Genomic DNA, 18,159 nt, shown 5'->3' with positions numbered 1-18,159 from the left:
AAAAAATCATTTTTTGATATAAATTATAATAATATAAACTTAACAGTTTATAGAAGTCCAGCTAGTAGAACTACATCGTTATGCTAATTGACCAAAATTGGCAACTGTTAAGTCATTTTTCATGTAAAAACATTTCATGGTTCAAGCTTCACAAATGTGAATGTTTGGATTGACAAAAATAAGCACTGTGAAGGTGTCACTTAGGGCCCTGGGTAACTATTTTCAGAATTTATTAAAATAGATTAATGGAGAAAATCATCTCATTAATACATAATAAAAATAATCATTAATTGCAGTCTGATCCAAAATAGTTCAACCTCAACCAATTAGCCTACATTAATACATAAGGAATAATAATCTAATGATATAATATAATTGTATATATAAGACATTTTTCTTTCTGCTACTTTTATTTTTAATAGACTACTTCTACATTTTCCTGCTTATAGCCATACATACTTTTCTATAACTTTTTCAATACAGTACTTGGAGAATATTTTTACAGTGAGGCATTAGAACTTTTATTTGTTTAAAGGATCTGAATAGGCCTACTTTGTTCACCACTGGCTAAAAAAGCCAAAGCTTCTGGTTGCAAAGAGGTTGGAGTGCAATTTTTGACTGCATCAATAATAATTTAGCAATTCAGCAATTTGGCTGTACTCCCCAACATCAGCTGCTCTCAATATCTTTGATCACAGCCCATGTATCACAGGCAAGTGATTTCGTCCAGGAATCGTAAAATCAAAATGCTAAAAAAAATACTAATAATAAAATACGGTTACCACATCCATCGGGTCTTGCGCTTCCACTCCGTATGTGCATGTGCATTAATGTTGCCTAGTAATGAACGTGCTTGCAGCGGGGAGTTTACCCGGAAACAACACATTTTAATTTCTGATCAGCTTAACGGCTCTGGCATTTAGGCAACAGGGAAAGCTATGAACTCAGCAGAAAAAGCATCGTCTATTAATTGAATATAGTGGGACAACTTCAAGGGCATTTTCTCATAACTTACTTCTCAGCGTGAGAAATACAAGGTGTGGCCTGTGAGTGTGTGAACTGGCTCAAATGCATGTGTCTCACGGTGAATGCATGAGGCTTGAGAGCCCTGCTTGCAAATATGAAGAAGTATGTAGGTATGCAGCACATCAGGGTTGTGTTGTAATGAAAGAGCAGTGTGATCTTTTGTGTGATTTTCCACATCATAATTACACTACTACGTCTAGAAAGCTCCACACTGCAATACAAGAACAAAGCATCTTTTTTATCCCCATGTCGTCTACATGGATCATCAACTAGTGTGAATGTAGGGACATTAATCCTTTTGCCTCACTCTTTGGGGATGTTACCACTTCTTATACTGAACATTACTGCAGCTCCTCTTTTCACCCTGTGTGTTGTACGCTACCCTCTTGAGCTACAGAGTGATGCATCTTACTTGAGGAGTTGCACATGCGCAGTTCCCAGGTAAGGACTACTAGCCAATCAGAAGCAGAGAAGGGAGGGTAGTAATGGTGCATTTCATTTGACATGGGAAGTCGGAATTTCCGAGTTCCCAGTTGGAACTTTCAACTGGACCACCCCCTGAAGTCGGATTTCCTATTCGGAAAGTCGGGACAACCGCACTACCTCGACTTCGTGATCCATGATGGCTGTCGGGGTATCAACAGTTAGTGAAAGCTGTATATGTTTATACTGTTTATTAGCACTTCTGTGTACTTGTGACTCATAGAAATGTTCGTACACAAAGTGCTGTCCAACAGCTGTCTGTAGACGTGTTGCTTCAGTGTTTAGTGTGAGTAAATACCGCACAATGCGTTTTTTCAACCGGTGTATCAATAGCTAACCTGGCTAGTTGTAAACAAACAGCTGGCCGAGCGAGGTTTTCCGACTTGTAAACTGGAACGCCGTCAACTCGGTTGTGACGTCATTCCCAGCTCTGACCTCCAACTTCCAAGGTAGTGTGATCCAAATCAAAGCCGCTTCAGACTGCGACCGTAACCTAGCAGATGTTATAAGTTACTCAAGTCCACAACCACACAACATGATTTTTACACATCTTACCATCAGGACTAAACGTTGAACTTTTGCCAGTGTTCTGACGATCTATGCTGCCTTGCCGAAAAATGCTAATCGATAGACTCGACTCTACTCGGCCCTGCTCCGTTTTCCATTGCAGATAGTACCCAGAGATAGTACGTATCTTGTCGTCATAGCGACGCCACACACAACTGCCTCGACATAATATTCAATGCGATACACACACCAGCGATCCACACAGCTCTGACAATATATAAAGTCTACGGTTAAAACGTTTCAACATTCCTCAGAATGTAAAGACAGATAAGTATGAAAACCTTCCAGCTGTGTTTTCCTCTGCCATTGTTGCTGCAGCGGTCTGTGTGACTGCGGGAGCAGAGGGCTCTGTGAGCGGGCAGCTGGCCGGCCTCACACGCTCCTCCCGCGGGTTGGCACAGGCTTCCCCTGCAGCCACTTGCGGAGCTCCTCAACTCCGAAAATATTCAAGCACATTTTTGTTCCGCCATCACTTCTCGTAAAACTGTCAATATTCGAAATCTACAAATCAGCTTTATGACGCGTTTTCATTGTGACGTCACAAGTAAAGGAAGTGAAGGGCTGGACTACAAACGAGCTGTTTTCAAGCAGTTCAGAGCAGAGTTTTCTGTGGGAGATGGGAACTCCCTTTGGGCTGGACTTTGGGCTTTTTCACTTTGCAAACCTGTTTAATGCACAAAAAATATATATAACTCAATAAAGGAGAGGGAAAAAGCCAAAAAGCATAATACCACCTCTTTAAAACAAATCAGCTTGAAACAATAAAAAGTCTGTTGGACTCCTTTCACACAAGCATAACCCATTTTTTGACTCATTAGTTACTTGTGAGGTTGGTAAAATTTCTACTGCTCTGATGCTCACTGCTGCTCACCCTTACGAAAAAGTTTATTTAAGTGTGCTATTAGAATACTTGTTTTAAACTAAAAATAACAGAGTGTGCTTTCAGTCTACTTTTAATATACTTATCAGATATATACTTAACAAAATTATATTTAAGTATACTTGGCTTATACTGACAAGTATACAGAAAAGTCTGTTTGGCATGTACTTGTACTTAATCTTTTGATCAAGATATACTAAAGAAAAGTATACTTTCCTTATACAGAAAGTTTAAGTATACTTGGCTTGTAGTTGAGCTTATTCTTGTGGTAGAGAAGCCTATTAAATATTTTTTACACACATTGGCTTCTTTGAGGTAATACTCCAGCATATGTTTTACACACCATTTTATAAATTTACATGCTCAAGTTTATGGTAACAGGTCAGCTTTGGGGTGGAATAGCTTAGAGTAAATAGTACATGTGTAGTACTGAACCGGATCTTTTATGTAGTGTTATTAACACACACAGAAACAGATAAATATTTGGCTGATTTTAATGACAATTCTTTTATGTGAAAAGAGACATAAGCCATTACCAATTCATTATATACATACAGTACATTTATGTAGTCTTTTACAAAATCCTCACAAAAAATCAAGTAGCAAGTCTCTTTATTTAATAGACCTAAATAAATCATTGGCTACAACATAGGATATGACTCGTCTCATGACTCTTTTAGTCCCGTACATAACGCTGAGATCAAAATGGACTTTTTCCTCACTTCTGGTTCCAGTTCAATTACCTGACACTAAATTGGCTAAATACTGCATTTAAAACTTTTAAACACTGGTACGCCATCCAATTCCAAATTAGCGTCAAGTCATCACTAGCATCACTGGCATCAAACACTGTGTTGCAAGAGTCACATTGAGAGGGACAGTCTGTGTTAATGCCAAGGTATTTTAAACAGTTGTCACAATAAAAGTGTACTTCAAATTTAGATGAACTTCCAAATATTTTGTTGAAAATGTAATGTGGAGATGGGTTCAGACCTGGAAAAATTATATTAAACATTTTCAGTAAGTGAGTTAGTGCTTCGCTGGTTAAATTATGCCATAACAGATAGGACATCAGCATCAATACACCTTCTCCTTTTGAAAGAGGTGTACCAGGATACAAGGGCTTGTCACCATCTGCTGTATCTTCACTGCCCTAGAGAGGGGGAGAGAGACAGAAAGAGGAGAGAGAGAGAGAGAGAGAGAGAGAGAAGCTGTAAAAATTCAAGCAGCACAATGAATCAGAACAATCAGTCCATCTTATTGTCTTTTATTCTAGTAAATGTAATTTTTCTAGAAATGCTTGCCGTGGACTATAACAAAATTGATAATAATTTCATCATATCCTACAGAGCTGCAAATCCCAAAAAAAGAGTAGCTACCTGTGTGTACCTTTGTGTTCACACAAAGATGTGGAATCCAAGCCACAACTTGATAACACAAAATTTTAAGCTATTGTTGGTGAGTGTATTTAATTATAGCGGAAATTTCATGAAAAAAATATTTCTACACATTACTACTACAGAGCTTATTACAAACTGACTGCAGTGTTACATGTTGGAGGCAATGGTGGTTGAGCTCAATTACTGAAACCTCCAACATGGAAGAAAAATGGTACCACCCAAACATTATGCGAAAAGACTCTCTAAAAGTCGAATCTGGGATCACCAATTCAGATTTGTGAATGTGGCAAAAAAAATTCAAATCTCGCAACACTGCAAACAAAAAGGCCACTTTGAGGATGCTCTTAAAACACTTACCCTAATGTATGTGAAGGTAGACGTTTAAATTTTCAGCTGTATGTAAATTGCAGATTGCATTAGTGTTCAGAAACTTATCTGATAAAAATCAGGCTCAAGTTGAATTGCACATCCCTACATGCTCCTTTGACTGTTATTGTGTTAATTCTGGATGGTGAATTTGGTGTGATAGACAAATTATTTTATTTTTAGACAAATTAAATTAATGTTTTGTTTGTGTTTGAACTCAGGCCATGCTCTGTCGAAGTTTCCTAACATCAGCATGCCCGATGTGAGACGAAGCATAAGAAAAAAAAACAACGAAGCTACTCCAAGCAAGCCACTGCAAAGAAGACTGTGTGAACATTTGGTTTTGTGGTTCCTCTGCCATTTAACAGGGCAGAAACGAGGGAAGTACAACCTGTTTGTGGGTAGCCAACGACCATAAATATTATGTTCATACTGTGTGTTGTGCTTTGTTTGGACTGGGAATGACATCCAACACAATATTTGTTTGAAAATTTTGATTTATAAAGAAAATAACAATTTTCACTCCTGAGTTTGTCTTTTATTTATGTATAGTCCACTGGTAGTGTACAAGGGAGTTTACGTCAAGTCTACTTAAAATACCATTAAAGGTGTATTTCAAGAAGAAATACTAATACCTAAATAGAAACCTAGTTGTATACTTTAAAGGGCAAAAAATATATATAAATAGTAAATTATAAGTGTGATGTTAAGTTCACTTAAAGAAACCTTACAAGTATACTTGCAGTGTAAAACTATTGAACAAGTAGTTTACTTAGTAGTATACTTAAAAGTGTACTTTTATAAACTAAAAAACTATGCTAGAAGTAAACTAGCAGTACATCAAGTTCACTTGTAGTATAGTTCCTAGTATAGTTGCAGTACAAACTAAAACTTGGATGTAAACTAGTTGTGTACTCCAAGTTTACTTACACTTTAAGTATACATAGAAGTATACTTTTATATACTAAAAAGTGGGCCAATTTAGTCCCAAGAAGTATTAAAGTAGTACACTTACAAGTATGCTTCTAGTATTTTAATATAAGTTTACTTAGTATGTACAGGATACCTGGGAAATATACTTGAAATTTACTTAAGTTTAATTAATAATGTGAACTTGAAATATACTTTATTTTGGTAAGGGCAGTACAGAAATAGTAAAAAGAAATGACAAGCTCTTTAAATCTGCTGAAGGAATAGGAGTCTCTTTATGCACCATATGCCCAAAAGAAACATGCACTGTTCTGATTCATAGGTCAGCCCAGGAAAAGCATATAAGGTATCAGCTGACAACAGCTTCTGAAGAAAGTGCCTTTAAACTCTGTTCTAAACTGTTTGCATTCAAATTAATTGAAATAACTGACTAAGTTGTTTTGGGAATTAAGTATCATAAAGAAATAAAGCCCACATCATTACGCAGAACAAAAAAAACTCACAATGCGATACAATCTACCCTCATACCAAGTTCACTAAACTTGTCAGACAGGTGTGACTCAGATCAAGTATTTCAGGAAGTTAACCGATGTCTATGTATCTTGAGACATACAGCAAAATGATCGTTTCCTGAGAAGAGGCCTTTTTGGAAGCCAGAAGACAGTGAGAGGTAAACAAATACAATTAAATCTTTTTTTGCTTTTAGAAGGGTATGCACTAGGCCTCCTGATGTAAAATTGTTTTCAACACCAACCATTTTATATTGAACCCATTTTACTTAACAGGTTTCAGTATTTGGGATTATTATTATTAGTATTATAAGTATCGCTTCCTCGCTCTCCCATCCTCGGTCAAACTGGAAGTTGTTCTACTCCGCCATCCTGCAGACCGTTCCAAAGCTCTTGGCTGCAGTGGAAAAGTAAAAAAAAGTCCTTTTCTAACCACTATTTCTTGACCTCGATGGAAAACTTCATGAGGTCAAGGAAAGATGTGAAGGAGAATTCAGAAGGACTTCAGAAAAGACAGCTGCGGGGCTAAGAGAATCCGAATGCACTTATCTAGCCTACGTATTTATGCACGTAATTATGATATTACAATTATTAAAAGACGCATTTTTGACACTTCGCCCCATACATTCTTACCGTGTTGCTTTAATGCAAGTTATCTAAAGGTGGATAACAGTGGAAAATTTTACCAAAGTTGCAATAATAGAAATGGTTGTCACATTGAGAATGCATGCTCACACTCACCGTCCTGCCCACCCATATTTAACAAACATGAATCCCAATTATTGTATGTAAATAATACATTACATTTACTCAGGGGGCCACCCAGCTTGATCCCTGCCTTTATTAAGGCGAGAGTGTCAGCATCTGTGACTGTAGTAAAATTAATTAATGAAAATGCCTGAAGGCTCGCGTATAGGTCTGTTATTCTTGACAGTTCAAAATATATGCATATTATAAAGTTATGGCATAAGAGAGAAAAGGCTTAAAGCTGATGGGAACTTACATGGTCATCAACGTCCTTTATCCATCATGGTTGATGTTTTTTTTATTGTAGAAAATTCAAACACATTACTTCAACTATACAAAACATAAATGTGTTGATATGTACAGTATAAGATTACAGCAAAGCCAAAAGAAACAATGAAAATGTGAGTGTCTTAACTAAAGCTCCCCTCAAGCCATTTTTAACTGCCGTTTTTGAGATCGTATTCGTTTTAATTCTCTGTATGTAAACTAAAACGGAGTAGTGTGGATGCGTCTGAACCCCCTCCCAAAAGAAGTGGCATCGTTTGCAGAGAACTGGTCCTTTGGCTTCTCTGCATACAGTTGTTTAGCTTCTCGCACTTCCTTGCTAAACCTGTACTTTAACGCCCTGCAGCCAGCTCTGTCCCCACTCCTATATGCCTCTTCCTTTTAAAACCTTAGCTGGTTTGGCTGTAAACCAGGGTTTGTCATTGTTATAACTCACCCTGGTGTGTGTTGGTACACAGCTGTCCTCACAGAAGGACAGATTCAATGGTCCATTTCTTTGATCATGCTCACCATGAACCCACATGGAAAGAACCTATATAAACATATATGTTTTAATATAGGTTTTGATATAGGTTTTTAATATATGTGAAATATATAAAATTGGCCGTTTTCCTATATTATATGTACATATATGCATATATGTGTACCTATATCCGTGCCTACATGTACCTATATGTGTACCTATATCAGTGCATACATGTACCTATGTTTACCTATATATTAGCAAAATTATAAAAATCCATAGCTACTAGGCAACATAAGTAATAGCCCAAAATGTAGACATTTACATTATTTATAAACTTAAGAACAATCAAATAGTACAAGAACAAAAATAAGACAAAAAACTGAACAGAAATTTTGACATTGTCTTCAAATTCATTAACCACAGTGAAATGCTCAGATAGATGTGGGATGATGATGATTACTTGAATGTATGTTCTATGTACTTTTGTTTTTTTGTTAGTTTTTTTTTGCTACATTTAGACTAATGACCTTTCAGCCAAATTCATCTAGAAACTGCATTAAGCCAATACAGAAAACATTGCATTTTGCATTGCATTTGGTGGATGTAACGGTGAATGTGTGGATGTGTATGAGCTGTAATGTGAATCTGGAAGTGACTTGAAATTGGAGAGAAAAAAGGCTTGATTGACAAAATAAAAAAACAACAAACCATTTTGTTATACATTTCCTTCCTTTCCACTATCTTTATACAAGAAAGAATTGACCTTGTAAATGTTTCAGGAAAACATGTAAACATCATAGCTTTCCATCTCCTCTCACTTAATTGTTAAATTCCATAACATGCCAATTACATGTGATACCAATTTCACGTGTTCGCACATACATAAGTCCTTGCATAATTTTCTTTTAGTTCTTAGTTATTGCCTTGATAATAGAAAATATGAGCTAGGCATCATGTATGACAGTTGCCAAAGTGAGATGTGAGCTACAAAATGACCACATCCTGTCATGAGCTATATAGGAGACATATCTTGCATCCACATATAGGGCTTATATGTGGATATAAAGAAGCAATACCGGAGACCTATATGGCCTGTATATGCACCTCAATTTTGCATATATGTGTATATATGCAGCATATATATTATCATATATGTGCATATATGCTGTATATTTGCAGCATATATGTGCATATAAACTGCTTATAGGTTTCATATATGCGCATATATCCTCATATAGGTTCTTTCCATGTGGGAAGTAATAAGAGTGTCCCAGTTGAGCGCGGGGCACAACGTGACAGGCACTGCTAATTGTGGTGTAGCAGTGATCCAAAGTGTTCCCCTCTCTGGTTGGACACTCTATAAACTACTTTCTTTTGTTAAAGTCACCATCAACAATAACAAGGGAGTCCGGGTTTGTCTGCTCCACACACAGTATCCGGTTTGCCAGCATGCGCTGTGCGTCCTGCACGTTGGCCTGCAGTGGAATGTAAACACCAACCAGAGTGAATGACGCAAACTCACGAGGGGAAGTAAAACGGTTTACAGTTAAAGACAAAATATTCCAGATTAGGAGATGCTAATCACTGTCACATCGGTACACCGGCCATTGTTAATGTAAAAACAGACACCTTCACTTTTTGTTTGGCAGGAGATTTCTGTATTGCGGTCCGCTCTGTGCAGTTGGTAGCCAGCCAGTATCAGTTCACACAGCCACGTCTCCGTGAAGTACAGAACAGAAGGTGAATACAAATCACTATTTTTCCCCACCAGTAGCTGAAGTTCGTCCAGTTCGTTGCACAATGAACGCACGTTGGAGAGAAATATTACTTGTAGCAGTGTCCCCACCAGCGAAGACACACAAGCAACCCAGCTCTTTTTCCTCTCCTGCTTGAATACACATATTTTGCAAACATATAATGTGTAATATGGTTATATCGGTTAGTTTGGTGTACATGTAGAATGAATAATCCAGCACATCTTTGTAGTAGTGTCCATGTGGATTCCACATTACAACTTAAGAGCACACTGAAGTCAGAAACCGACTTCATAACTCAGGAAATGGGACCAGCCAAAGAGCATGTGAATGTACTGTGAACCGCTGGCTGCAATTCGAAACCCTCACTACTAGATGCCACTTAAACTTACACACTAAACCTTTAAATACTTCCTGGTCACTTTACTCCGTTAGGAACCTTCTGAAGCAAAAATAACTTTTCAAACACAGCCCCTAAATTTGTTATGAGGAGCGAGGAGCAAGGATCTCTGAGGAGCATTGAGCGAGGATACACGAGGGCTGCGGTTGAATAGTCAAAAAGATTCCTTTTCTAATCCCCTTTTCCTTGAGCTCAATGAAAAAACGTCAAGATGTCAAGGAAAGATGTGAAAGAGAATTCAGAAGGACTTGGAAAATATAATGTTGATAGGTACAGTATTAGATTACAGCAAAGCCAAAAGAAACATGGAAATTGGGTCTTACTCAAGATGAATTTTATTGTATGAGTTTGAGAATGCTGCATTACTTTAAATGTTGCTGCAGCAAGGAATTGTGGGACGGCATTATCTCCTTTCCTTTCGTAAAGGAAGCATGAAGCACCTTTCCTTAGCTTCTAGAGAATTCGACCAGGGCTGAGTTCAGCACCAACAAAACTTAGGAACTTTATTTCAACAGAAGCGGCGGTGCATTGGACACACAGTTGTGTACACAAGCGCAGTGCACTGTACTGCCTTTTCAATAGGGCTGTGTTTACATTCTTGGTGCACTTGATTGGGTAACACTTCTGACACACCCATCAAACAGGAGAAAGCATACCTTGAGGCCCACACGTTGCACAAGGTTTCAAGGAAACATGTTATTCAATCCGAAAACATTTTGAGATTGAACTCACCCCAGCTCTTTTCATGACTGCCTCTTAAATACTTCTGGGTCACTTCACTCTGTTAGGAACCTAAGCAAAAAAAAGACTTTTCAACAGCAGCCGAGGTCATCCTTCACAAAAATCTTTCACTGACCGGGACATATCCATATTGGATTAGCCGTTACTGATTGGACGCTGCAGCTGATCGGACTGAACTGATACAGAACAACATCAGTTTCATTCTGAGTGAAGACAAAGAACAGTTTGAAAGAACAGTCTGTTTCATGATTCACTGTCTAGTTCTAAATCTGTGTACACTGTAAAAGCACCACACACAACTTTTTTAAAAGATTTTTTTTTTCAGAATTTAACTTTTAGCTTCTGAAATTTGATGTCCTCCTGATCAATCCTGAGCTGCTTTACTCCAAAAAGTGGAGTAAACTGTGTGTGATAACTTTTGGATGCGGAGAAGAACACAGAACATGAGTTAACATTAGATTCTGACCAATCCTGTCGAAGTGTTGGGACTATAAAGTTATGCTGCTGTAAAAATGCGTACAGTGTCTCTCTTAATGGGGAGATGCTTCACCCTATTTCACCCACCCTGAAATTCACAAAACGTATCGCCCAAAACTCTACTCATAAAGCCACTGATCAAGCGGGCTCACAGACTCGGGAACACGCTCAACGGAGCGACCCAGGGACCCATTATGAAGCTTCTGAACTACACAGACAAAATACAGATCATGAGAGCTGCCAGATTGAAGGGTCCCATACTCCTGGACAATCAAAAAGTGCTGTTCTTCCCTGACATCTCTGCTGACCTGTGCAAGCGCCAGAAGGCTTTCGACCTTGTGAAAAATTACCTGGCTTCCCTGTTTATTCCGTTGCAGGATTGTGCAACCAGAAATCCTCCTGGTAACCTATAAGGGACGTCACTTATAAGTGTCACTCTTTCGATACGGGTTCGGATGCAGGAGAGTTTGTGAAAAGACTACAGCAACATGGAGACTGCGGGTGAATGAATCATAACGGTAATTACACCTCGAATAATGCTACTGTTGTTTGGCATGGGTTGTGCTGGGCAACAATAACATGTCATGTTGATGTCATGTTGGTCACAACAGCATTAGGACAACATTGGAATACTGTACAGACGTGTTTCAAACTTGACTTTGCTTAGTAGCTCAGTATAACAGCCTAATGTAAAGTATGGAGGGGCCCCACCTGTACAGTAAAGCAAGCTATTCCTCCAATGATAGTAGTTCAGGTGGACCAGCGTAGCTCTGTAGCTAAGCTTTGTTTTGAGCTTTCAGGATGTACGCATTATGGGATGTGTTGGTGCATCTCTGTTGGAGAAGTACACTCTGTTCTGTTTAGTCATGTTCTATTAGCAAAATATGGGGATATGTATTATTATTGTTTTTGTTTTGTTTTGTTTTTCTTGCCTTTCAGCCACCTTGTGTATACTCACCAAATGCATTAGCAAAGTAGGAACCCTCACTTATGGTTTCTGATCTCCATTTCACATCCTGGAATGTGAGACGGCTAAATAGACTTGTCAAGCTTAAACAGGTTATGAGTGGGCTTCGTCAGTTGGAAACCAAGGTAGTTTTTCTCCTGGAGACCCACTTGGTCCCAGACGATGTGGTTAGGGTAAGGAGGAGATGGCCTGGTTCTCTAAAATCCTCTAAAACTAAACCTTGTTTATGTATATGGGATTAATAATGACAATCCAAACTTCTTTAGACAACTGTTTTGACCCTGGCTGCTCTGCCTGGCCAATTTGCTAAGGGTGGGGATTTTAATTGTGTACTCCAACCAGAACTGGAGAGATCTACTGGAATTGATGCCCACATGCTTAAACTAGAAAATAACTATTACAGTGTATAAGAGAATTCAATCTTGTAGATGTATGGAGAGTTAACATCCTGACCGGCAAACTCATTCTAGTACACATCAGAGTTTCGCTAGAATTGATTATTACCTATCTCAGCAGATTTAGTAATTGTATTGAATTGTTGGTATGACAGTATCAGATCATGTCCGACCTCGTGTTTTCATATTTTGTACCACATTCCCCTCGGTGGCGCTTACAAACAGTTTGGCGTAGGGACCCCGGCTTCATAGAGCCTATTGGAGCACAAATAGATTTATATTTTGAAGCTAATACTGATCAGACATCTGCTTCTATGAGGTGGGAAGCCTTAAAGCCTTTTTAAGAGGGCAAATGATGATGATGATGAAGTTTTACTCCAAGCTCCAAATATTAATTACATAGAAAAGAAATGGAATACTTTGAAAAAAAATTTCTAAGAACTTGAGCCCTTCCCCTTCATTAATTATTATTAATTAATTCATGAATTAATTATTAAAACATAATGTTTTATCCACTGATAAGGCAACAAAAAGCCTATCCTATTATGAAAAGGGGCAGAGGGCTGGTAGAGACCAATTCTGCTCCTAAATAATGACCTTAAAATAAGAACTGCAGCCTCTATTCATTAGTCAATGTAACTTATGCTGTACATTTATGTTAAAGATAAACTGAGGCTTATTGTTGATCATTTCCTCATTGCTCGGTCTTGTGCAGAGTTGCGCGGCCGACAAATGCATGCACGTCACGGTTCTTTGTATGGTTCATCAATGGTGATAAATTATCCGAATGTTCCACGAGTTGCGGACAAGTCGGCACAACAGCAGTGAGGCTGTGGCTCCATCTCTCTGCCACTAGGCTACATCATAGACTGCATGGCTACACACATACACACACATACGCCTACGTTACGCATTCACATGCGCACTGAACCGCCTTCTTTAAGGGTAATTTTGGATTTTTTTCCTGAACTTTTAAATCATTACAAGATTTTTTTCTTTTTACATGTCTATTTACAGCATTTTATGTTGAAATTTATATTGTTGTAGGCAGTATGTTAACTAATTGGGAGAAACCCCATTTCGCAAAAATGGCATGATGCGTTATGATTTTGCTGCGAAGCTTCGACGGTGAGATTGACAGTCGAATCAGGCTCCACCCATCAAGCACTGAACCTTCGACTATGCAGGGTCAGCACCATAAAATAACCCATATCTCTAATGTATTAACATCTTAAAAATGACAATATTAAGTAAATTTTTGTATCTCTTACTATCACTCCCAGCCTCTCCACCTTCCTCCTTTTTTCAACTGCTTAAGAAAACTTCTCCAACTTTATTTGGCATAAAAAGTGCCCACGACTCAGGTTGTCCTTACTGTATCTACCATATGATCGAGGTGGTCTGCAACTTCCAAATCTCGCATGGTACTACTGGGCAGCGCAAATTAGGGCAAGTATGTTCTACTTTTGGAACCATCCTCTGGCTTGGGTTACACTGGAATCTTATTCGACTGTAGTGCCTTTGCCTTCATATTTACACTCAGCAGACACAAAAAGACTCCTTAAACTTACTAAAAATCACTTCATGAAAAATACAATACTGATTTGGCATAATGCTCTTGCCTATCTAGGTGAGAAAAAAACGCTTTTGACAACGATGACTTTAAATCAGGCAGAGTAGGTTTCACTAAAGTAAATAAACATTTTTTAAGTATCTCTAAATTTAAGAAGTTATATAAACAAGGTAATAGTAGTAGTTTGAGCCTTCCCCCTTTATGGACATTAGAAGACATCACGTTGAAAAATCTTCAAGCTAGGGGGCAAGTGCCTGTGTTATAAAATCTGTTCGTCAGTAAATCCAAGGAATCCTCAGAGAACATTTTGTGAGCATGGAATACAGATTTGGAAGATAAGGTAACTGAGGCAGAGTGGTCAAATCCTGTTCAATGTCCCAAACCCAAACTGTTAATACAAATACCAAATTGCTGCAATATAAATGGTTGAGTAGGCAGTACATTACGCCAGGCTACGTTATTTTAACCCCCAAATCCCTGATACATGTATTAAGTGTAACAGTCAGAAAAGTTCATTGTTGCACTGCATATGAGATTGTTCTCACATTAGTGAGTTTTGCAGGAAGGTGCTACATCTACATACATTATTGGCATAAGTTTACCTCTTAATCCCAAACTATGTATTCTGAACATTTATCTTGACAATTTTGTGATTTCAAAGAATAAATCCTCTTTACTTGCTGTCTGCATTTTGGAGGCTAAACGGTGCATCGGTCATTGGTACTCACAAGCTGTATCACCATGACAAGGAGAATATTTTTTTGGAGGCTTGACAGAGAGAATGTTCTTTGCATCTTTGACTGTGAAAAACTCACATTAATGGCTTAGAATACTTGAACAGCAGCCAACTTGAACAATATAAGGTCCAGCTTCTCAACTTGAACTGCCCCTGACCTGCCACACAATTGAGCATATATCGTTACCCATAAATTACAACAAAACAAATCAAGTTCCAGTACCACTGTAATGCACGATTATTTGAATTAATAACTGTTAAGTAATCTCTTACACCAACCTACTAGTTACTAGAAGCAATAATATTACAGTAACGTGTTACTGAGTAACTGCCCAACAAAGTTCCTGTAGTAATAAGTGAAATCTGAACACACAGATATTACACAGTCATATTATATATTTTCAGATTCAGCTGGACTTACACTTCACCTCCTATGTTGCAAAATCACAAATAAACGTCTATAGATAAATCCAGAGACCACAGTAAAAACACATTTCTTACAACTCCAGAACTTTCTTCAGTATCAAAGTAGTCCTGTGATAGTTATCTGCACATCTTTTGGTACATTGCAAACAGAAACTGCTAATAGCTAATTTAACATATCTTTAATGGCACCAATTTGACCAACTGTAAAGAAATATTGTTTAAAAGGCCAGCACCAGTACTTGGGATATTCTACCCCCTCTCACATCTTTATTTTAAGCATAGGCTGAAAAAAATATCCCACAGTATAACTCACTGAATGACGGCATGCCCTCAAACTTGACTAACTACAAGTTTTCTTTTCACTTATGAGGAAGGTGCTGACGTTTTTATATTTTTGGCGTCCTGGTAGCATTGTTACCTGCTTTCTTATCAGTACAACCTCACATAACACCACTTTCAAGAATGTATATCATCAGTCATTAATTTAAGTAATACATGTAGGCCTGTACATTTCTTCTGACTGATTTAGTAATGAGAAATCTTTGTGTTGTTTTCTCTCTTTAGTCAGGATGGCTTTACCAAAGGCAGTAGGATACATGGTTGTTCTTGTGGTTATATGCTACAGTCTGGAGGCTCAGGGATACACACAGTCTCTGGATTCCTCTGATTATGTCCTCCAAGTTGTTCTAAACATCTCTGACCTGGAGCACCTCCGAACGCTTTTGAACACATTCAGTCCTGTGCTCATCAACAACACTGTTGAAATTAACAGCATTGCCGCAACAACAGGTACAACTAAATCCACTCATTTGTTGCCATTGTTTGCCAAAAATAAATATCTTTTAACTTTACGAGTAAACATGTCATAAATCATTGATATTGTGTGCTGCTTCTTCTTCACATAGTGTGTTCACCAAATACGACTGGATACCAGTGCAGATGTGAGCCGAGTTTTGCTTGGTCATATAACAGCTGCATTGACTATGGAGCCTGTGATGCGATCATCGATGACACATGTGGATGCATTAATGGGCTTCCAGCTGACGGCCAGTACTGCCAGCTTAACACCAGTCTACCAGGTACTGTAGGCCCAGCACAACCAAAAGAGATTTAGATACATAATCTCATTGGACTCTGATGTGTATCACCTGGGAAAAAACCTACATGTTCATTCTGTGTTCATATTTCATCATAGTTACTTTGCAGATGAAGATTTTAAAAAACATATAATTAGCATGTAAAATACAATGCATTGTTACATTAAACATTACATTAAACCATCCAACAGTGTATAAAATTAGTAAAATTATCTCTACCACAGTTAAATACAATATTAAAATGCTTACATGTTAATGCATCAAAGCACTAAAGGTATAATATATAATTATGACTACTGACTGAGCCTTTCACTGGATAGGGAGTACTTTGACTCATATCTGAAGGGCATAGTGCTGTTGCAGAGAAATTCCAAAGTGAGGTATTATGGTGCTTATAGTATAATTTCCTCAAATACTGTACATAAGTTCATGTGTTTTGCTATTTTATAATACTTTATACTTCCACTACATTTATATTACAGCTATAGTTACTAGCAGATTCCTAAAGAAACTGCTCAAAAGTAAAAAGGGAACACTAAAATAACACATCCTAGATCTGAATGAATGAAATAATTTCATTAAATACTCCTTTCTTTACATAGTTGAATGTGCTGACAACAAACTCACACAAAAATTATCAATGGAAATCAAATATATCAACCCAAGGAGGTCTGGATTTGGAGTCACACTCAAAATCAAAGTGGAAAACCACACTACAGGCCGAACCAACTTTGATGTAATGTCCTTAAAACAAGTCAAAATGACACTCAGTAGTGTGTGTGGCCTCCACGTGCCTGTATGACCTCCCTACAACGCCTGGGCATGCTCCTGATGAGGTGGCGGATGGTCTCCTGAGGGATCTCCTCCCAGAACTGGACTAAAGCATCCGAAAAGTCATGAACAGTCTGTGGTGCAACGTGGTGTTGGTGGATGGAGCGAGACATGATGTCCCAGATGTGCTCAATTGGATTCAGGTCTGGGGAACAGGCGGGCCAGTCCATAGCATCAATGCCTTCCTCTTGCAGGAACTGCTGACACACTCCAGCCACATGAGGTCTAGCATTGTCTTGCATTAGGAGGAACCCAGGGCCAACCGCACCAGCATATGGTCTCACAAGGGGTCTGAGGATCTCATCTCGGTACCTAATGGTAGTCAGGCTACCTCTGCCGAGCACATGGAGGGCTGTGCGGCCCCCCAAAGAAATGCCACCCCACACCATTACTGACCCACCGCCAAACCGGTCCTGCTGGCGTATGTTGCAGGCAGCAGAACGTTTTCCACGGCGTCTCCAGACTCTGTCACGTCTGTCACATGTGCTCAGTGTGAACCTGCTTTCATCTGTGAAGAGCACAGGGCGCCAGTGGCGAATTTGCCAATCTTGGTGTTCTCTGGCAAATGCCAAACGTCCTGCACGGTGTTGGGCTGTAAGCACAACCCCCCGCCATTAAATTCCCAACCTAAAACATCTGTTTGTGGCTGTTCTACCATAGTGGGTAAATGCTTTTTAGTTAGTTTAGTTAATTAGAAGCTTATTTGTGTTACTATCCTGAACACAAAACAAGGAACCACCTGCTTCCTCATATTCTTTTGCATGACCTTAAATAAAGTTGGAATGAGGAACTTTTACATGTAAATGGAGGCATGCAAGTCCTTGCCAAACACATGCAGATTTAACTTTAATCAGATACCTGGTTTCAGCAAATACCTGAGGAAAAGAACATGTAGATAGATACAGTCTCTACCAGGTTTTCTAGTTTTGATTGAAAAGATTACACCTGTTTGGCTTCATTCCATAAAATGTTTTGCTTTGCATGGCTAAAGTACAGTAGACTCTTTAATTGTAAAGGAGCCAGCACTCCTGCACTCACTGACCCCAACTCATTCACCAGAGACCTGGGCCCGTATTTATCAACCTTCTCAGAATTACTCATAA

General features: G+C 38.5%; 1 protein-coding gene across 1 annotated transcript in view; it reads left to right on the top strand.

Annotated features, from left to right (window-relative positions):
- Window positions 1–11,521: 11,521 nt before the first annotated feature.
- Window positions 11,522–18,159, top strand: part of LOC119909328 — a 51,606-nt gene continuing 44,968 nt past the window's right edge. The window contains exons 1-3 of the mRNA XM_038727511.1: window positions 11,522–11,549; window positions 15,693–15,917; window positions 16,034–16,207. Of these exons, the coding sequence (XP_038583439.1) occupies window positions 11,537–11,549; window positions 15,693–15,917; window positions 16,034–16,207 (412 nt within the window). The 5' untranslated portion in view covers window positions 11,522–11,536. The remainder of the gene's footprint in view (window positions 11,550–15,692; window positions 15,918–16,033; window positions 16,208–18,159) is intronic.

Source organism: Micropterus salmoides, unplaced genomic scaffold (genome assembly GCF_014851395.1).
Source record: "Micropterus salmoides isolate LMB-PRFRI ecotype aquatic unplaced genomic scaffold, ASM1485139v1 Ms_hic_scaffold_18, whole genome shotgun sequence".
NCBI lineage: Eukaryota > Metazoa > Chordata > Actinopteri > Centrarchiformes > Centrarchidae > Micropterus > Micropterus salmoides.
The sequence above is the reverse complement of the archived record's forward strand: the minus strand, read 5'-3'. Positions and strand labels throughout refer to the sequence as shown.